Here is a 22,190-nt window from a genome sequence, read left to right on the forward strand (position 1 = left end):
CCTATTCGCGCTTGTGATTCTTTAGCTCCGCCCACACGTCACGCCTCCAGCCGGTCATGTTTTTCCGGGAAAAATCGGTACAGACTATCTTTCTCTTATGAATATAATAAAACTAAATACTTTTTGGAGTTATGAAGGATGCAGTACTACTCTATAGGTACTCAAGCTTAACAGGATATTGAGTGAAAACAAGCATTTCACCCCCCCTTTAAATTATTTTCTATAAGATATTGAAACAATGAATGCATATATATATATTTTATGATTATAAGAAATATTAGTAAGAACAGCATCCCACACAGTGTGCCCTTGTTATAAAATGAAATATTAGTAATTCATAAAGTGTGCACACCACCGCAAAGAATCACATTAACATGCCAAAATCTTTCAAGTTATTGTTGCTTGTTTCAGAAAAAAAAAAAAAGTTTTTATATGGGCTGATGCAGAGTTAAAGAAAAATATACAGGTCTAAAAATATGTTGCTTGTGGAAAGGTACAGGATTTATTTATTTAATTAATTTTACCACGAAACAAAACAACTTCATATGCACAGATCATTTACAATATTTCAACAGCTTATTAAAACAATGGAAAAATGTGTTAATGAAACAAAATCATCTATGTGCAGTTCTTATTGATTTATATATGGCAAATTTAAACTCGGATGTGACCAAAAATTTAAATGACAAAAATGTATCATGAAGCACTTGTGTTATAAATATACCTAAATGTCCTCTATCTATCCACCTTATCTGCATATCATCAGTTCAGTGCTTATATACTGCAGGCGTCAAACAGTGATTGGCCAGATCTATTAATATGAATAAATGACGTGGCATTAGTCTTTCTAACAGAACTTGCACTTGCAGCATAATTTCTTCTCTTCACTATACCTTTAAATAATGTTCACATTTTATTATTTTATTTTAAAAGTTAAAGAAACACTGATTCACAGAAGGTAAATACAACAGTAACGTTGAATCCCAGAGAATGGGATGCTCTGTGATTAAAATAATCCGCAATAATTCACATGCAGATAAACAGACACCACTTTCTTTCTTGCGAAAGTGACTCACAACAGACACTGCACCAAAGGAGCAGCACTTATTCCTGCTATAGCAGCCAAAGACAGACCTAAACCTGTAATAACACAGACCCATTTTAAACGCATCCAAAAATGAAAATGCTGTCATTAATTTCTCGCCTTCATGTTCCAGTCCTCTTAGACCTCCATTCATCCGTGGAACACAAGTGAAGATATTATAAATGAAATCTGAGAGGTTTCTGTCCCGACCAGAAATGTAGCAAAACATCATGAAAGTAGTCCATCTGGCTTTGGGAGTTCAACTTTAATTCTCATTTTCTTTAAAATGATCAAATGTTTTAAATTCAGTCGCGTGAAATGCTGAATCCAAAAGATAAGACTGACTACATATGGCTAACACTGTAATAACATAGAGGCAAAGTTTATGCATCTGGCCCCAGATTGTTTCTTATGTTTATGCTGATTGTGATGAGTAAGTGGAAAAGCAAGAACAAGTTCACTCTCTTATACAAAGTCACTTTTAATGTCTTCACAATTAACAAGCATCGTATGCACACAGGTTTTAGATTGAAAACTACAGCATCTACTCTTGTTTTCATGATGGGTTTAATATGTCACAACTGTAAAGTTCATAATAGCAGGAAATATTCACCTACAAGCTAATCATGCATGCACAGGCTTTCTGAGGAAATCAAACTATCGCAGGTTTCAGTTTGACTCAGATGTCGAGCTATTAGTGTCACATCAGTAAGACCGGAAATGTCAGATGGGAGATGATTTGACCTGTTTTATTTTAAGAGTATCGGTGTTAAATTATAAAAAATAAAAATCTCAAAAGGTTCAGAAGGAATTTATGTGTAATTTTCTATCACACAGAGCCGGTGTGTGTGAATTAGGAGGGTGATTCGCACAAGTTTGAGTGTTTTCAGCAGACACTGAATGGAAAATGTTTCAGGTGCTTGTTTTGTTCTGTTTGTGCTGGAGACGGCTGCTCGGTAAGTTGGAAAAACATTTTTATGTCTTCATTTCTTCGCTTCAGAACATTACTGCTGCTGTTCAAAATGAAGGATTTGCATTGGTTTTTGGTTAATTAAATCAAAACTGATCTTTACTTTATATTCAGGCACCCTTTCAAACAAAGCTGTTTTAATGTTACTCATATAGTCTTATCAACCAGAAATGACTGAAAATCAAATCTGATGTGTGTATTTTGCTCTACTTTAAAAACCCATTACATGTATAAAAGATCACGCTAATCTGTCTGTTCATGTAAGTGATCTTGAATTTGATCTTTTTTGTCTCTTTCGCTGTTCTTCAGTTCACGGTTAGATGTTACAAACTGATTTCAGCCGGAATCCAAACCTTTTTTCATGTTCTTCAGGTGTGTTTGGAGCTGAAACGCAGTCAGTGATGGAGGGAGACTCTGTCACTCTAAACTCTGATCTTACTGAGATATGTGCAGATGATGTGTCCTGGAGTTATAGAGATACAAACTCTATAAAGTTAGCTAAAATCAATAGACAGGCTAAAACGTCCTTCATATCTGATGTTCCTGATGAGAGATTCAGAGACAGACTGAAGCTGGACGATCAAACTGGATCTCTGACCATCACAAACATCACAACTGAACACACTGGAGTCTATCAACTAGAGATTGATGGAGCAAAACTGATATCAAAAACATTCAGTGTTTCTGTCTATGGTGAGTAGAGATGTCATTTGTCCAAATGTTCACACTTGTTGGAATGTTGGTACTATTTAAATGGTAAAACACTTAATATTCACTCAATAAACAAAGCATTATGTTTATTCTCTGATGTTTCCAGCTCGTCTCTCGGTTCCTGTCATCAGCAGAGACTCTTCATCCTCCTCCTCATCCTCAGAGCAGAATTGTTCATTGGTGTGTTCAGTGGTGAATGTGGGTCATGTGACTCTCTCCTGGTACAAAGGAAACAGTTTATTGTCCAGCATCAGTGTGTCTGATCTCAGCATCAGTCTCTCTCTACCTCTGGAGGTGGAATATCAGGATAAAAACAGCTACAGCTGTGTGCTCAACAATCCCATCAGCAACCAGACTCAACATCTGGACATCACTCAGCTCTGTCACACATGTTCAGGTACAGATAGAGCTGATATATGTGATTATTTACTGAGTTGATCTCTGTGTGTTGTTTCAGAACAGATCATTCCCTTCTCTTTCTCATCCCAGCACCAGACGGAGCGTCTCCTTCACACACAGTCTCTCTGATCGTGCTGATCGCTGCTGGATCTCTGCTGGTCATAACTCTGTTTGGGATCTTCTGCATCCACAGGAGAAACAGAAAAACTGATCAAGAAGGCAAGTATTACCCACTGCTTTTAAGAAACAATTGGAAATAGCGTTTCTACTTTTTTTTTTTTTTTTTTTTGGTTTGACCATTTCTTTGGATATACATGTGTATATCTATACAATGACTCTAGATGATGTCATTAACTCATTTCAATTCATAATCATTCTGTTTATCATCTGATGAGCGGATCTCTGATCTGTGTGAAGAGAGAGAAAAAAAAAGTTACATTTTGTTTTTAATCCATGCTTTTTTATTTTAATTGTTATAGCTGTCGATGATTTAGTTGTAGCAGTTCAGTCTCACGATGAAGAGATCATTTACGCTGATGTGACGTTCTACAAAAGAAATCCACAAGAAATGGTGAGTAGCTGTGTTTTATGTGATGATCAGTCTATTAACAACAGCACAATATTTGGCACAGTGATTGTTTTAGCCTGGTAAATCACTCTTGTGCTGTTGTTTATGAACTGTGCATTAAGACAAATGGTTAATTTTGTGTGCAGATAGAAAATAAAATGTATTTTTGTATCTTGTGTTGTATTTTTACAGACAGCTACAGAGGATAAACACGTGGAGTATTCAACTGTCCACATAAGATTATGAACCTTTATATTTTTCTAAGTACGAATCCCTTTCACTAGACATTTGGATTCAGTATGTGCACATTTCGAGATGGCGGAGAATCCACACAGATATGTATAGGCCTGAAATCAGCACCAATTCTGGAACAAAAATCGTAACATTAACATGAGCTCAGCTCAGATTGAGCGTCTGAGTGATACACATGCAATTTGATCAGAATTTATTGAACATTTGCAGTTGATGTGCATTTGAGAGTGCATGTTAGAGGTTTGGATTTGTGTGGTCGAAGGACTTTTTTTTTATCCGTGGCTGCTAATGTGAAACTCGCCATTTCCTGAACTGCATGATCATCAGACAGATACGATCTTCTCTCAAATCAAACAGTGATTTACTGTGAAACCTCACTGTGTGAAATGCACAAATATCATGGGTTTCTTGTAAGTGAAAAATACAGTGTAATATTCAAGTACATATCCTTGCTCGGCTCACTTTTGTAACCTACTTAGGCTAGTTTTTAAACCTTAAGTTTGGTTTCCAACACATCAACACAAGACATGTTTACACTGAAAAGTCTTCAAATTACGTGGGAGTCACTTTCTGTTGGAGGCGAGCAGAGGTTTTATCATATTTATCTCTCTGCTTGCAGAGCACGCAAGCCTTGCTTATCGGAAAGTGTTTGAGCAAATACTAATTCACACAGTTTGACCAAATCTTAATACAACATTATAACTGCAAACAGAAATTAAGGGTTAAAGCAGAAAGAAGGCATGGAAAGAGCATCAGACCAATAGCAAAAATGAGAAATGACAGAATGATTGAAAAATCATCAATATTATCACTAGGGATATGATTTAAGGGTTTACCATTTTTCCCAATAGGTGGCACTGTTTCTAAACTGTTGTGACATGGTCAGACCCTGATAGCACACTTACATCACAGAGATGGTGTTTCATATTTAAAAAATAAATAAAATACTGACATCCACCATTATGATACACATAGAAAGAGAAAAACCACAAGATGAATCAAAATTAATCACAAGTAGCTTTTTCCTCGAGCTGAGGTGAATACCCACGTATGGAAAGTGCACACAGTCTCATACACACAAACACAAGACACCACTGTCGTAACAAACATGACTCTAAAATAATGCAATAAACACTCATTTAACAACACACGACGTTCCATAAGACATAGATAACATAACTAGTGACAAAAAGTTCCATTCAGGGGATTCTGGGAATGTCACTTCATGGCTTTTCAATGTAAATAGAAGATTTGTCATTTTACTTCCAAAATAGCAAAATGAACATCTAAAACAGAAAAATGTAGCTCTGTTAGTATTTGGATATAATAAGGGAACTTACCGTTAGCCAATTAACAGGTTTTTCCTGTCTTTCACAGTCGAAATGATAATTATTTTTAGTGTACTGTAAATGATACAGTATGTTCCTTCATCCAGTTAAAGGCCAGTTGTTTGATTATTTAGCGAGCGATCCAGGACATCCGTCGCAAGGCACGTTTTCTACAACACTGTCCTATAAGAAGAAAACAAAGTTAGAGGAAACGAACATGATTGATATTCTACTCACACACAGAAACAAATACTCTTCACACTTTAATCTGATAAAAGTCTGAATCGATAAGAATTTGGATGTTTCTGTAAAATGAACTGAAAGGATTAAAAACATGACTTTGCGAGTGAAACCTCTAATAATTGCAGTTAAAAGGGATCATGAAATCAAATTTGCTTAGATCTTTTGACATAAGGGAGGACTTGTTACCATTGAATCATCCTTCAGGTTTCATAGCTTGAAACGTCTTCATTTTAAACAAAGCATTTAATCGCGCTCCTCATTTTGACACTGCAGGATCTGTGACATTACATGGACAAATACATAGCAAGACATTGACCAATAGTTATACATTTCGCATAGACCTATACACATTTGAATGCTGGTTTGTGTCTCTTTAGAGATTTCAAAAGTTTCTCAGCGTCAGAAACAAGTGGATGGTTTATTTGAATGGAGTCCTGGATCACATTTGAGAACTATATGTTTGTTCGGGGCATTTTATTTAAATGAGGCACAGTGTAATAGAGAGTTCGGAGAGTACTGATCAGCCTGGGACAGTTCTCCCAAAAATGAAAATGAACCCAGATTTACTCATCCTCAAGCCATCTTTGATGAGCAAGACTTTCTTCTTTCAGACTAACATAGAGTTATAGAAAAAAATATCCTGGTTCTTCTGAGCTTCATAATGGAAGTGAATGGGGCTTGAGATTTTGGAGCCCTTAAAGTGCATTCATCTATCGTAAAAGTAGTCCATATGACACCAGGGGGTTAATAAAAGTCTTCTGAAGCTAAGCAATGTTTTCGTCAGGATAAATATCCATATTTGAAACTGTATAAACTATGATAACAAGCTTCCAATAATGGCAGTCTAGTTATGGTGGAAAATGACCTCTGATGCAACACATGATGTTTTGAAAAACATAAAAGCGTTAAAGATAAAGAAAACAAACTCTCATCCACTTCTCACTGATGTCATATATACTGTACACCTAGGATGGCTTTAGAGTGAATAAATTATAGGATAATTTTTAGGTGATTAAAAAAAAAAAAAGACACATAAACACATGCCTCCTGCTATACCAAGTACAAACACAATCCAACCTGAAATGAAAAAGACAGAGTGATTATTACTAGAGATTCACAACTGACTCTTCAGATATCTTTAACAGATATTTACACCCTTCCACATTCATCAGTTAAATGATACTGAGTGAACAGGAGTGGCGCCATATAGTGTTACCGTCTATATTCATCAGTAATGTGCTAAAGGGTAAACTAAATTATATTATGCATTAATGATATAACTTGTTGATGATAAAGTCCAGAGTCTGTGGTTCTGGTGTTTTTGATGGTCTGAGATCCAGTCTGATGATTCAGCTTCAGTCTGTCTCTGAATCTCTCATTACACTGAACATCTGTACAGATCTTACTCTGATCTCCAGTGATTTCAGTGATGAGAATGTCATTAAAAAACATCTCATCATATAATTTGACTTTATCACACCAAGACCAAAGGTGAGAGTTTCTCCCTCTGTCATTGACTTGGCCTTTGCTTTATGCGTCTCAGCGCCAGGAACATCTGAAAGACATATAAACATCTGATTGAGTGTGAATCTCTTTGCAGTGATAGAAGTTTATTTGCAAAATAAATATAATGGTGACTGTGATTCGATTGTGATTCCAATTTGAAGGGTGAGAACATGGAATATAGAAGAACAACTTTTAACTTTGTACAACTTACAAAGACAGTAGTGGACACAAGAAAACGAGGAACTAAATAAGACACAGGTGAAAACAAACAGTGAGTGCCCATGAAGACAAACTGGAAACAAAAACAGGAAAATAGGGAAACTCACCATGAATAGTGACACTAAAGATCATTTCACTGCTGCTGTTGCTGCTGATGATCTTTAGTTTATAAAACTCCAGTCTGTGTTTGTGATGTTTGTGATGGTCAGAGATCCAGTCTGATGATCCAGCTTCAGTCTGTCTCTGAATCTCTCAGTACCTTCATTACACTGAACATCTGCACAGATCTTACTGAGATAGTCACTGATTTGTGCGATGCGAGTGTGGTAGAAAAACAATTTAATATTTTCTTGTTGGTTTCTTTTAACATTTGTGTTTAGAGTGACTGAATCTTCCACCATCACAAACACTGGCACCATGTCTGTCTGTCTGTAAACCCAGTGCACCTGGAAGAGAAATAAACAGTTCATTATAAACAGTGATGGGGGTAACGCATTACTTTTAATTTACAAGAGAATATCGGAGTTTGTTTTCCCATTTATTGACTGACAAGTCTTCTGTCCACATATCAGGAGAAATCTGAACTACAGAGATGCTGTGTGAACATGTAGTTCTAGACTAAATGTGAATGTCCATTCATTTATCCCACTCGATTCAGTATTCAATATTACGCAAACTTGCAAATAATTAAAAATGTTAACACAAAGGTATCTAATCTCTTCTCAAAGTTAGGTACCATGATTTGACGATTTGGACGTGAAGCTTGTGGTCTAGTAAACCGAGTCACATTCGCCATTATCGTTCACCAAAAACAAATAGACTTACCAAAGTGGAAAACCCACGCTGGATGAAAACTAAGAAACTTATCACGGTTTCTTTGTAAAAAAACAAAAACAAATGCCAATTATGTGGAAACAGAAGTCTGTTATGTTTCACTGTTGATGCAATCTCTGGCTATGTAAACAAAATGATGATGCATTTCGTGGGCGGGGTTTGATAGAAAGTGAAATTTCTACAGAAGCAGCGATGAGGGATTGATATCGACATTATTTACAACATTGATCATCCAAATGTCTTCAGTTGTTAAACGCTTCTTTCACACAGTATAACCCTGTTGAAAAACAAAAACAGCATATGCTGGTTACACAAAACACATAGAAGTCTGGGTTGGGCTACTGTTTCTCGCAATAAAATACTCGAGCTATGTAGTCTATGTAAAATATCAAAGGTTAAAATATTATTTCATGCTGTATTGTGTGGCTAATAGACATTATTTCCTCTAAACTGCATGTGTAATATTATGTGGTTAGATATACCCAGCGATGAAAGCTCATACCAAACCTCTGAAGGAGGTTATTCCTTTTTAAATAGGTTCAAAACCTGCATAGCTTTCATTTTTGACTCGTTTTTGTTTGCCAGCCTGAATGCAATGACTGAATTCAACAGACTGTATTCACAATACATACTGTATGCTGTCATGATCTTGCACCAGCTCAGCACCATACAAGTCAATTATTCAGAATAACCAAATTTTTAAAATATATATATATATTAAGTTTATAGACCTCAATCACTAGAGATGTGCTCTGCTGAGGACTTACAGTTTAAAGGAAGGCCTTGAGGGACAAAAGCCCTGTCCCAAATGCAAATAATGTCTGCCACAAGTGCAAGTCCACAGGAACTTTGTGCGTTTAATTTAATTTTTTTATTATTTTATTATTTTATTATTTATTTTTTATTTTTTTGTTTTTTTGTGGTTACAAAAGATTGCATGGCCAAACTTAAGTAATCAAGGGCTTAGAGGCCTTTTACATGACAGTTTTAAACTAAAAATGAAAAACTTTGTATGCATTTTGGCCATTCATTTATGCAGCAGTGACATTTCGGAGGCCTAAAAATGCCAGTTGTCGAAAAACTAATTTCAGAGCGCAAGTTTTTCAAAGTGATACCATTATTGTCTCTTTGTAAACCACAAAAACACAAATTAGTGAAAACCATGATATCATACACATGCATTACATGTTCAGTCTATGTACGTGTAGTATTTTCTTTACAAAGTGACATCGCCATCTACTGGCCTGGCAGCAGATTACAGTATTGAAACGGGTATTGTTTCGACAACTTTGCTATCTATAAGAAAAAGTTTCAAAACACAAACTTTTACTACATCAGTGTTGTGTAAACATACACGTTGGGCATTTCATTTCAACCCATTGCGACGGTTCTGCCGGTATTGAGCATTCATGCAGTGTGCTGTAAGTGAATGAGACAGAGGGAAGTGAGGAACTGGACTTAAATGCAACCTTAGAAAAGATCACAGGCTTATTTTCCCATTTGTAACAGAGGATTGATTCATATATAAGATGCTCACTTGTCTACTGGTGTAACCTACTGGTGTAACCTTGTAACCAGCAAAGAGCGTCACTGAATTAATCGAATCTTGTGTTAGGCCTCGATCACACAGAACACATTTGTTTGCATTGAGAAGTACTTACTTTCTGTTGGCAGTGAGCGGTTTGCACAATTTATGCATCCTGGACACCTTGTGTTTTACCCGCCCACTGTGCCTTGCATCTTTTGTAGTAAAAAAAAATAAATATCCCAGCTCTAAGCAAAAAAGCACCCAACATCATTTGCCAATATCAGTGACCTTATACCAAACCAAAGTTTTTAGACTGCTCGAGCTATAATCCTTGATTGGACTGACAAAATAGCAGATTCGGTGGTTGCAAACATTAAAAACATCGCAGTACACTGCTCTTTTCTACATTAAAAAAGCCAGTCAAATAAAGGCAGTGTGGTGCACGTTCTGTCTGATCAGGGCCTTATTCATCACATCTTTTACAGCACTTAAGTAATATTATATTGAACATCTCAACCAAATTAAAATACATTTAGAACCATAACTAAATGATAGAATAACATTGCATTCTGTATACGAGGGAGGACAACCTGTGAGAACCATGAGTAGGACAGGAAGAAACCCTTCATCTACAAACTAAACATACATCAAACAAATGGCCGTTTTCACGCACAAGCTCGTTGTCCACACAACAGATCACACCAGAGTTTGAAGAAAGGTTTAAGTTTGACCCAGAAACTGAGCTGCTCGTGTCGCACTTCAATAAGACTTTTTGAAGTGCGACACTTTTCATTACATTATTACATTATCAATACATTTTGGATGACTAATCCAATTTTCCAATCTTCTACTTTTTTTCATATTTGACAGTAAATAACATCCTTTCAGAAACTATAAATGTTAAATTGTTGAAGTGTTTTCCAGTTTTCAGGTCCAGAACAACTAACTCACCCCACACACACACACACACACACACACACACACACACACACACGACCGTGAACTAGTAGGGTGGTGAAACTCTGTTGGGGAGGACTCGCACATGAGCATCAGTATCTTATTAGATCAGAGTTTTCGCTCAACTGCTGAAGAAAATGCTTCACACGCTTGCTTTGTTCTGTTTGTGTTGTCTGATTGGTAAGTTGTGAATGCATTTTTACTGCTTCATTTATTTCTGTTTCAGAGAAAGAAAAAAAAAATGCCGGTTTAAAATAACTCAAGAAGTTGAATATGTAAATTCACAGATATTATAATGACATCTACTTTAGATTTAAGTCTGTTCTCAGTTAGTCTGATATAATTAGCCAAATATGAAACTACTGTATTTATGGCTGTATTTACCTTGTGAGCAAATGGACATTTTTTTTTTCTCTACAAGCAGAATGTATATATATATAGATCAAATTATTGATTCACACACTTTTTCATTTACATTTTATCACCATTTGTTTGATGTTTTTGCTGCTGTTAAAGGTTAAAAACTGTCTTGGGGCTTAATTAATTTGTGAAATCTGTTCTCCAGGTGTGTTTGGTGCTGAAACAATACAGTCAGTGTCAGTGACGGAGGGAGATTCTGTTACTTTACACATTTATGTTACTGAAATACAGAAAGAAGAAAGTATGCTGTGGAAATATGGAGCTGAAGAGTGCATTATAGCTGAAATCAATATAAAGTATGAAATGTTCTACACATATAATGGTCCTGACGGGAGATTCAGAGACAGACTGAAGCTGGATCATCAAACTGGATCTCTGACCATCACAAACATCACAACTCAACATGCTGGAGTTTATCAACTAGAGATACCTGGAGCGAGAATACAAACATTCAATGTTTCTGTCTATGGTGAGTAAAGACCGTTTGTCCAAAATGTCACAGATTCTTGTTTTATCAAAAAGTCTTTGACTACCAGAAAAAAAATCTAGATTATGGCATGGCACTTAGAATGGAAGTCAGTGAGGTCAATTATTTGAAGATATAAAAGTAGAAATGTGAAGCTTATAATTTGATTAAAAAAAAAAAAAAAACATTATTTTGCCAAATCTTGTATATTATTTGACCTGTACAGCTGTTTAAATCATAATTTTCCAATGTATTCCATGTACTTACAATGGTGTTATCAAGTGACAAAGTTATTGAATAAAACTTAAACTTTACACACTAGCTAATCAGTATTTTTCAGATTGACCCCATTGAGACCCATTATCAGCACTTCAATGTAACATACTTTCCTTTTTTATATATATATATAGAACAAGTGGTGAGACTAGCGGACAGCATGTGTACACACCAACAGATTTCTCAGAAAAATGGAAATTTAGTTAATTGGTTTTAAATTAAATTAGTCAGTACCAAAGACAAAACTAGAACTACTCAACAAAATCATTAACGATCATGGTGCAAAAATTTGTTTGACTGTTTTAGCAGAAAACAAAAAATAAAATAGTTATCACCAGGAATTAGCCAGAAGATGATTCTAATCAATCATCACACAGAATAATTGACAATTAAGAGTGGTATTTAAATCCACTCTCATATAATGTTGACATGGCACCACATGGGAAAGAAATGTCACATGAGCTAGGAAAGAAAATAACTTCTTTGCACAAAAAAAGTTTGAAAAAAAACAATAAAGCGTTACTAATAAGTTTGAATAATGTAAAAAAAAAAGTGATCCAAAATTTAAAAAAGGATGGACTTTTGAGAAGCTCGCTTAGACATTCAGGCCGTCCATGGAAGTTAACGCCTCGTCAAGAGCATTCTGTGATGAGAAAAGCTAAAATAGTTGGCATGCACGTTCAGTACAGTTGGCTAAATCATTCAAATGTTTCCCGTGACACCACACGTCGTCCACGAATGAAGCCACTGCTGCAGCCCATGCACAAGAGCCCATCTAGAATGTGCCAGTGCTCATGTTAAAGACAAAGACTATTGAGACTCTGGAGTGATGAGACAAAGATTAATTCTAAACAAACAACATGGACCACCAAACCAGTCTTAAGTGTCCATTTTTCTAAACTGGGATGTATTCACCATCTGAAAGTTGAATAAATAAGCTTTCCATTGATGTATGGTTTGTCAGGATAGAACAATATTTGGGCCGAGATTTGAACATCTGGAATCCGAGGGTGCAAAAAATGGAAATACTGAGAAAAGCTGGTCCGTGTAACGCTTCACAATCTAATTCTGTGGGGTGGGGGTGTGCCACAGACTGTTTAACAAACGCTAAACATGGCTTAATGTATCCTTTCTAAAACAGTGACACTGGAGGACACACCTTATTAATAATAATAAACATATAGGCTACTATTAACAGACAAGCAGAATAGCCCAGAACACGAATGCAAATTGGGCTACATTGCACGTTAAGTGTTTTGTGCCCCAATGAAAACCTAAAGAAAAAACGTGGCTCAATAAACGAAGACAAGACAGTGGTATACATTAAAAAGGACAAACTCTGTATATTAATACTATGCATTAATAAAGGATAGGTACAGGAAAGCAGATGAGAATATTAACTCTACACTCTAAACTTATCCTCCCGTATTGCCTTGCCTAGCGGATGTGACCGGAATATGAACGCGACGTGAAAAGTCTCAAGTTAAGCGTTTTCCTCCCTTTGAAAACCATTATTTGAAAATGCTATGGCCTAAAGTGACAAGACAGTGAATAAAAAAAGCAAAGCATACTATTTACACACAAGCAGAAGACCCCAGAATATAAACGCAACGCGCAGGTTTCACGTGAAGCGATTTCCTCCCATAGAAAAACATTTACCTTCAAATTTAGCTTTTACAGTTCAAACATTACACGTGAACGGATTTCCGCGGCTGATGTTTATGAATAAATATTTAGCCTACGTCTCTGGTGGTTATGTGTGTGTGTGTGTGGCATAGTTGTATATGGGAGGAAATTGTTTCATGTGAAACTTTGCGCATGAAACTTAACGTGCAATGTGGCGCAATTTACTTCCATATTACGGGCTATTCTGCTTGTCTGTAAATAGTAGCCTATATGTTTATTATTAGTAATAAGGTGTGTCCTCCAGTGTCACTGTTTTAGTAGGATACATTAAGCCACGTTAAGCGTTTGTTAAACAGTCTGCGGCACACCCCCGCGCTAATGGTACAGCCCACTGTACAAATTGTATGATAAAAAAGGAAAAATATACAATTGTTTAGATTTTCATTCAAATTATTAATTTCTTAAGTCTCAATTTAGTGATCTGAAAAAGGAGAGAAAATATCAATTATTAATTTATGAAATGACTGAAAAAAAATTACGTTTGTTTTCCTTTTTTTTTTGCATTTGCACCATTACACGGAACAAATCTCCTTTAAAGTTGTCCAAATGAATTTTATTACAAATCAAAAATGACATTTTAATATATTTACAGTAGGAAATTTACAAAATATCTTCATTGAACATGATCTTTACTTAATATCCTAATGAATTTTGGCATAAAAGAAAATGTACAATGTATTTTTGGCTACTTCTACAAATATACCCCAGCGACTTAAGACTGCTTTTGTGCTCCAGGGTCACACATGCTGCTGACTGAGCTTAATTTGTACTGAACTCTGAATATTCCTTTAACTATTTACATCATGAAATGTTTTAGCGTTTTATATTTTGGGACAATGGAAACACCGACTGTCAACATCCTACAAATAAAATAATATTGTGCATTAGATGCACCCATATTTCTCTTTATTCTCTAATGTTTTCAGCTCGTCTGCCTGTTCCTGTCATCAGCAGTAACTCTTCACAGTGTTCTTCATCATCACCATCATCATCCTCAGAGCAGAATTGTTCATTGGTGTGTTCAGTGGTGAATGTGGGTCATGTGACTCTCTCCTGGTACAAAGGAAACAGTTTATTGTCCAGCATCAGTGTGTCTGATCTCAGCATCAGTCTCTCTCTACCTCTGGAGGTGGAATATCAGGATAAAAACAGCTACAGCTGTGTGCTCAACAATCCCATCAGCAACCAGACTCAACATCTGGACATCACTCAGCTCTGTCTCACATGTTCAGGTATGGTGATATTAATATTGATTTACTCTCAGCTGTACAGTGTTGATGTTTGATGGTGTTCAGATTCACTCACACTATTGGCTCATTTTGTCCATTTCAGGTGAAAAGCTCCTTCTCATCGCGCTGATCTCTGCGGGTGCGTCTAGTTTTCTGCTGATTGTAGCTACAGTTATTGGGATCTTCTGCATCTGCAAGAAATCTAGCAAAACTGGTCAGGAGAGCAAGCAATTATTAGAGTGTTATTTATTTTTTTAAGACACTCAAATTGAAACGGTTGTTTTAATACGTCTGTGGTTATCGTTAATGCAGTCCAGAGACCGAAGGAAGACGGAAGTGATTCAGCATTGTGTCAACCGAAAACACGACAGAAGGTGAGAAGTTGCAAGCTGTTGCAGTCAGTCAGTGTGATTGATGTTTGCTGATTGAAGCTTGCAGCATCAGACGGTCAGTGTGAGAAGACGTGGGTGGTTTAGAAACTCAACTGACATCACTATAGGGACTGGCGACAAAGGGCTAGTTTCAGTAAAAATTGTGTACTGTTTGCACCTCGCTGTTGTACATTTAGTATCTATTTACATTTTGCAGAATAATAAAAAAACAGGTACTAATCAAAATGTATTAATACATAGAACATGTTTAAAATGTTGTTAGTTTGTTAATTTAGGCTGAATATTATTTGAAGCACCATTCAAGTTTTCCCCCACAATTAAAAATTCTGACTTTTCTATTTTTCTTTGGTCGTACAAGCCAAGTGACATTTCACCGGTTGAAAACAGTAGACATCCTCTAATCGTGCTTTAAAAAAACTATTTTCTCAACTTGTGAATATGCTTAGAATTTGGTTCCTGAAACAACTGGTCCTGCTGATATCTGACCCATGAAACACTTTTTTACTAACCTGTTGATTTATATATAAACAAATATAGACGTTTCTTTTTATTTTTAATCCAAAAACCTCTGCTTATAGAAAAGAGAACCAATGAAAACCAATACATGCAAATAAGTTGTATTTGTAACGCTTTTTAAGGGGCATGTTTTATACCACTAGATCTTCACAGGAAAGGAAGTAGGACACACAGTTGTTACCTGAGCTGAAGCTGCAGCTGCTCTGTGGTTCATCATCACTCTGAGCTCAAATGCAGCCATTGGTTGCTTTGTAGACGTGCTGCAACTTCAACTTTGCTGTTGCTTTTGTGTGAAAGACAGTCATTCTCAGCGCACAGGCTGTCATTACAAACCTTCAGAACTCAGTCTGCTTGATGCTTTAACTGCTTGAAAAAATGAACTGCTCCATGTTAGCATCTGTTCTGTAGCACTCTTTGGAAACAAAAGCTAGTATTTGTTAGTATTTCTAGATTAAGATTTGCACTTGTTATTAAGAGATGAACAGACCGTCTATTAATTTTCTGTCACATCAGCAGGTTCCTGATTGAGTTTGTGTTTCCTTTCAGATATTGAAGAAGGATGCTGTGTATGAAAATGTTCCCAAAAAGAAGATGATCAAATCCTGTAACTAATGGAAAAGAGTTCCTGCCTCACACTTTTGGTTTGGCTACTGTCTTCCAGGATATGTCTGTTTTGTTTTCACCCCTTGTGTCATATCTTTTAGTGTTATTGTGATGTCTGAATTGTTTTTTTTTTTTTTTTTTTTTTTTATTTAGTGGTTTACCATTTGCGCTAAATGTTCTATTTTTAGTTTATCATATGGAAATTTTTCTAACGTTCATTATTAAATATACATTACAACCTTCACTGTGCTGCTCATGGCTTATGGAGTGTTCCACAGCCCTTACGAAAAATAAGTTTATTCAAGTGTGCTATTAGTATACTTCTTTTAAACTAAAAATAGGAGAGTATGCTTTTAGTTTATTTTTCTCTTCTCAGAAATGGCATTATGTACTTCTCATAAATATACTTAGAATTACATTTAAATTTACTTGTCTTATACTAAAATATATTTGAGCTATACTCTTAGAATCTGTCCTTTCATTATTATACGGTAGAGGGCGTATAACAGAACAGAATTTCCATGAAATTTCCATATTCCATAAAATTACAGTTTTGTGCTATAACTTATACTAATATAACAATAACTTGTTATTGTGATGTCTGAATTATTATTATTTTTTTATTTAGTGGTTTACCATTTGTGCTAAATGTTCTAATTTTAGTTAAAGAATTTCCAAAAAAACACAAGTGAAAAGAAAAAGATACAACTGAAAGTAACACACGATCATCTAACATGAAACAGCATCAAAACTGTAACGTTATGGAATAAAATTACTGATGAAGAGGTAATTACAGTCATGCTTTGGGGTGTTGATCGACTCCATCTACTTTTTGATTATCATTCTGAATCCAATTCATAGTCTTTTTTCAGCCTTTGGTTCAAAATTCTTTATTTTTCATTAAAAGTTTCATAAAAAAAAAATAAAGAAATAACATTTCAAGTAAATGTAAATGTCATTTTAAGTATGTTTCTGAGGAGTACATGAAGCCCATTTCTGAGAAGGACATTAAAAGCATACTTACCTATTTTTAATTTAAAGAAGTATACTAACAGCACTCTTGAATAAACTTCTTTTTAGCAAGTGACCTCATCTGAATGTGCTCATAGTTTTGTGTTGGGTGTTGTCTTTAGAATGGAAATATAGCCTAGACATTTTATTTATGAACATCCGCTTATTTCAGTTAATTTCATAAAACTAACAAGCTAATTAAGCCATTCATTTTCGAATTTGACAATTATTTGAAAAAGCACATAGCCTAATAATGGGGGAAGCTCGAAAATGGCTTATTATTTAGCATTGTAGCAATTATGTGCTTAATTAGTCTAGTTGGCTACCTTGAAACTGATCATTTAAATCATTTGATATTTACACACATCTACATGGATCTCGAGTTGTATGTTTTGGATTGAAATGATAAATGTCGCCATCTAGTGTGTTTTTGAATAACTGCAGTTCACCAGCATCAGCACTGAGAGCTCAACAGGAAACAGAACATCCTGTCAGTATTCTATCACCGATCAGAAGGTGACTGAAAAATACTAATTAAGACATTCTACGTCAAACACATTTGATTTAATGTGTTACTTGCTTATTATTTGTGAAATTTGCTAGCAGTTTCTGACTGAAACTGATTTCACCTTTAATCTGGACTGAAACCGTGTTTTACAGTGAATGAGTAATTATACTCTTCATAACGACAGTGACACTGATTCTGCTGTAGATGATCTGTAGATCAAGTCCAGAGTCTGTTCTTCCTATGTTTGTGAGGGTCAGAGATCCAGTCTGCTGTCTGCTAATGTAACACATGCGACCAAACAGCAGCAGAAAGCCACAGTTTCACACATGCCCTCATCAGATATGAGTCTCATGAATGATCTTCGAACAACTTAATGCACATCATCTCAAATCCTGATTTCGCCTGTAGTGAAGCACCTCTGAAACGAGCACAATCATTTTTAGTGAGTTGATATAAAATGATTAAACTATAAAATATAACAAACTAAAAACTTTTTCGGACTAAACTTGTTAATATCTGTGTGAAACAGGCTCACTGTGTTTCTATTGCTGCTCTGCTTCTGTGTCAAATGCAGTTTCTCCTCGCGTTTAGTGGATTCAAGCTCAAAGCTGGACAGAAAGAAACTGTTCACCTACAAACTGAACACACTCGCTATGGATGCCAGTTTGCATGACACAAACTGTTTGTCCACCCGACAGATCAAACCACATTTCTCAAGAAAGCAAACCGCAGCAGTTTCAGTTTGACTCCGATGAGGAGTGTCTATGAGCTCATACACAATTTTAACTTTGTACTTCCCCAAACTTTTCTACTTCTAGTCCTGAATACATCTACACAACCATTTTTTTTTAAATCACCAGAGCTAGGCTGCTTTAGTTTGATATGACACATGGAAGTACAAGCACATTTGCATTAGGAGGCTCACACGGTGTATGTTTAGTTCAGCTGTGCTTTCATTGATAGTGCTTTTAGACAAGACATTTCCCTGAACAACCGGAAATGTTACTCATCATTGTTTTCTTCTGTTCGTGCTGCTGGTGTCTGATCGGTAAGTTAGAAGCATATTTCTGCTATTTATTCACATTTCAGAGTAATAAGATCCTGCTCTGTCAAGTCTTTTTTTTTCTTCTCTCATTGATTACAAATGCAAATCAGGTAAGCATTTTTTTTTAAGAACAATTATGAATGTCATTGATAGTCAGTAACAACAAATGTATTTAATATATCATTATCCAGCGTACTTCAACTTTTACTTCCAAGCTGTAACTAAATATTCATCATGTAACCTCACACAGTACATTTTTTATTTACTCAGATATGTCTGTTCATATCTGTGACTTATCTTGTTATGTGTCTCTGCTGGAATTAAAGTTTACAAAATGAGCACATGCTTTTTAAACTAACAAGAACTTTAATCAGTGTGAAATCTGTTTGTTGATCAGGTGTGTTTGGTGATTCAATGTCAGTAATGGAGGGAGATTCTGTTACTCTAAACTCTAATCTTACTGAAATACATGAAGACGACATACTGTGGAAATTTGGAGCTAACAAGTCTCAGATAGCTAAAATCAAGAAAAAGAAGCAAATCTTCACATATAATGATACTGATGAGAGATTCAGAGACAGACTGAAGCTGGACGATCAAACTGGATCTCTGACCATCACAAACATCACAACTGAACACAACGGAGATTATCAACTAGAGATAACAGGAGCAAAAAAAACATCAAAAACATTCAATGTTTCTGTCTATGGTGAGTACAAAGTTGTTTTTTGTCCTGTGCTTATCTTCTTAGCTATTTATCTAATGAAATCCCTAATTATTTTATAGCTTGAGATGACAGACACGATCACTGCTCATCATCACACTAAACGCTCAACACATTTAACCAAAATAACAATGCTGATTATATTTATGCATATTTCTGTTTATTTATCTCATGTTTTCCAGATCGTCTGCCTGTTCCTGTCATCAGCAGAAACTGTTCTTCATCCTCATCCTCATCCTCATCCTCAGAGCAGAATTGTTCATTGGTGTGTTCAGTGGTGAATGTGGGTCATGTGACTCTCTCCTGGTACAAAGGAAACAGTTTATTGTCCAGCATCAGTGTGTCTGATCTCAGCATCAGTCTCTCTCTACCTCTGGAGGTGGAATATCAGGATAAAAACAGCTACAGCTGTGTGCTCAACAATCCCATCAGCAACCAGACTCAACATCTGGACATCACTCAGCTCTGTCACACATTCACAGGTAAATCAGCACTGTGTGTTTATCTCTTTTACAGTAGACTGACACGTTCCTCACACTAATGACATTATCTTTATTCTTTACTGACCCACACTACACTTCTCATCTCCTGAACTCAGTGACTGCTTACATCTCACTGATAATGCTGATTGCTGCCGCTGGATCTCTGTTGATTGTAATTTCACTCGTCATCTGCTGCATCTGCAAGAAATATAGAAAAACAGGTCAGGAATTCAATTATTAACTACAAATCTTAAATACGTTTCATGCATTTGAACCAGATATGCATAACTCTACAAATGCAAGCTCAGATGTGTTATTTATTGTTAATGCAGTCACGTCACAGGAAGAAGACACGACTGATTTAGAATTTTATAACCCAGCAACACAAGACACGGTAAGATCTTCCGTGACCGTAACAGTTGCAGTCAGTTACTCTGACTTTAATCTGATTTGCAACAATCGCTTAGTTTCTTCTGTTGCCTCTTTCTCTAATTGCACTCTTTTATTTGCCATCAAATGCCAAGCTGGAACCCTAGGGAAACCGAGTCTAAATATCAAATCAAATAATAAAATACATACTGTATATTTAATACTTACATTTTTTAAAACCAGTGTGTTTTGCTCTATCATGCTCAACATGTGCTATGAAAAGTAATGCTGTATCTGGTGTATCATTAGAGACTGCTGCCATTTTTGTCTAGTTAAGAGGTTCCCAACCTTTTTTCCAGGAGACCCCTATTTTAACATTCAAATGTTTTTGTAGTTTCTGGTTTGTAAATGAACACCGTTCTCAATGCAAAGAATGTCGTAACAGAACAAAACTCATAATAGCCTACATATTATCATAGCTGCTGAATATTCCGGTTCCTCTTCTTTTCTAAAGCCTGTGCATATCTGGTCATGATTTGTCTGACTTGAATGATGTCACTTCCTGTAGCTGCTCGGCCTCTTTGTTGATGCTACAGTTCTATGAAATAATCAAGATACATTCAGTTAAATAAGTCCGTTTTTCTTTCTTTTTTTTCAACATTAGTGTACAGTTAATTCCCACTTTGAGCGAATAGCAAAGTTCTATTATTAGTAGAAATTAGCAGGTTCCTGATCAAATTTTGTTTTTCTTTCAGAAATCAAAGACGGATGGTTTGCGTGAAAATGTCCCCAAAAAACAGTGTTTAGATGTGAGGTTGTCTTATTTTTAGATCACCGGAATTCATGCTTTGAACAGACTGAAAATAAAATGTAATATACGTCTGAAAATAAAGTTGGATATTCCAATGCATTTATTGTATGTTTCTTTGATCAAAAACGAAGAAAAACTAAGAAAGAAAAAGAAGCAGCTATTTAAATAGTTATAATTCAATACAACGTTTGCAGCTGGTTTGTAAACGGTGTTTTGATGCATGTTTGGCCTGTTTTCACTGCATCTTCTGACCAGCAGGGTCACCAGCGTGTGGCGTTTCGAGCCATTCGAATCATATGGTTTTAATAATATTTCTCACAGGCTAAAGAAATTAAAATTGTGTTTATGTGGGTTTTACTTCAAGGCACTTTTTTCCTTGCTGGCTGTATTTCAACTCACACAAAAACAGTTTACTACCTTTAACGTTGGGAAATCAAGCATTTGTATAGAGTTCTTATTGATTTACGGTAAAAAAATAAATAAAAATGCATTATGCATCCAGTTACAGGAACTAAACAAACTTAGCAAAGTTTAAAAAAAATCTATGCATTTCTTAAAGGTCCCATATTGCACACTTTTCTGGAGTTTTATTATAGGTTTTGGTCTCTTTAAGAATATATATTTCCGCTGTAATTACCAAAAACCATCTCATTATATTTTTTCAGCTCTTTTCTCAGGAGGTCTGCTAAGAGCAGGTCGGTTTTAGCCTGTCTGATTAATATTCATGAGGCTCTCTTCTGATTGGCTTGTTGTTTTCTGAGTGACGCACGGCCAGGCCAACCACAGCTGGTTTTGGTTCCTCGTGTTGCTGCTGGGTGTATATATAGCTTTGCTAATCATATCAGGTCCTGCCAAGGCAGGGGCGGATCTAGAAAAATATTGATGGGGTGGCGAGAAGGGGGCAGGGATTTGTGAGGGGTGGCAACATATGGCAGACGTATATATACTGAATTTAGTCACAGTTATCATAGATTGATGATAAATATATGTGCACACTACAAAAGGACACAGGCTATCATTTACAAACTTAATCTCATGCAATCAATGTCTTGC

The 22,190-nt window shown here is 35.8% G+C and overlaps 1 protein-coding gene and 2 long non-coding RNA genes across 3 annotated transcripts; all 3 read left to right on the forward strand.

The window, feature by feature from the left end:
- The first annotated feature begins 1,797 nt into the window (after positions 1 to 1,797).
- On the forward strand, positions 1,798 to 3,978 carry LOC113094206 (uncharacterized). Its single transcript, XM_026259907.1, has 5 exons — positions 1,798 to 2,040; positions 2,427 to 2,747; positions 3,255 to 3,383; positions 3,644 to 3,735; positions 3,925 to 3,978. Exons 1-5 carry the CDS (start codon positions 1,992 to 1,994, stop codon positions 3,976 to 3,978), a joined length of 645 nt encoding a protein of 214 aa, XP_026115692.1. The 5' UTR covers positions 1,798 to 1,991.
- Positions 3,979 to 14,633: 10,655 nt separating this feature from the next.
- LOC113094214 (uncharacterized) lies at positions 14,634 to 16,579 on the forward strand. The gene is made up of 4 exons (XR_003288028.1): positions 14,634 to 14,679; positions 14,780 to 14,890; positions 14,989 to 15,050; positions 16,131 to 16,579. It is a non-coding gene; the product is annotated as an uncharacterized LOC113094214 (long non-coding RNA).
- Positions 16,580 to 19,821: 3,242 nt separating this feature from the next.
- Positions 19,822 to 21,234, forward strand: LOC113094212 (uncharacterized). The gene is made up of 4 exons (XR_003288027.1): positions 19,822 to 19,957; positions 20,074 to 20,178; positions 20,290 to 20,351; positions 21,082 to 21,234. It is a non-coding gene; the product is annotated as an uncharacterized LOC113094212 (long non-coding RNA).
- Positions 21,235 to 22,190: the final 956 nt, after the last annotated feature.

This window comes from Carassius auratus, unplaced genomic scaffold (assembly GCF_003368295.1).
Source record: "Carassius auratus strain Wakin unplaced genomic scaffold, ASM336829v1 scaf_tig00215287, whole genome shotgun sequence".
In the NCBI taxonomy this organism is placed as follows: domain Eukaryota; kingdom Metazoa; phylum Chordata; class Actinopteri; order Cypriniformes; family Cyprinidae; genus Carassius; species Carassius auratus.

Bases quoted from the DNA above. Each gene is read 5' to 3' on its own strand.
- LOC113094206 (XM_026259907.1), top strand. From the start codon at position 1,992: ATGTTTCAGGTGCTTGTTTTGTTCTGTTTGTGCTGGAGACGGCTGCTC. The intron at 3,384-3,643 runs GCAAGTATTACC...TAATTGTTATAG, and splicing joins CAGAAAAACTGATCAAGAAG to CTGTCGATGATTTAGTTGTA. The intron at 3,736-3,924 runs GTGAGTAGCTGT...GTATTTTTACAG, and splicing joins AAAGAAATCCACAAGAAATG to ACAGCTACAGAGGATAAACA.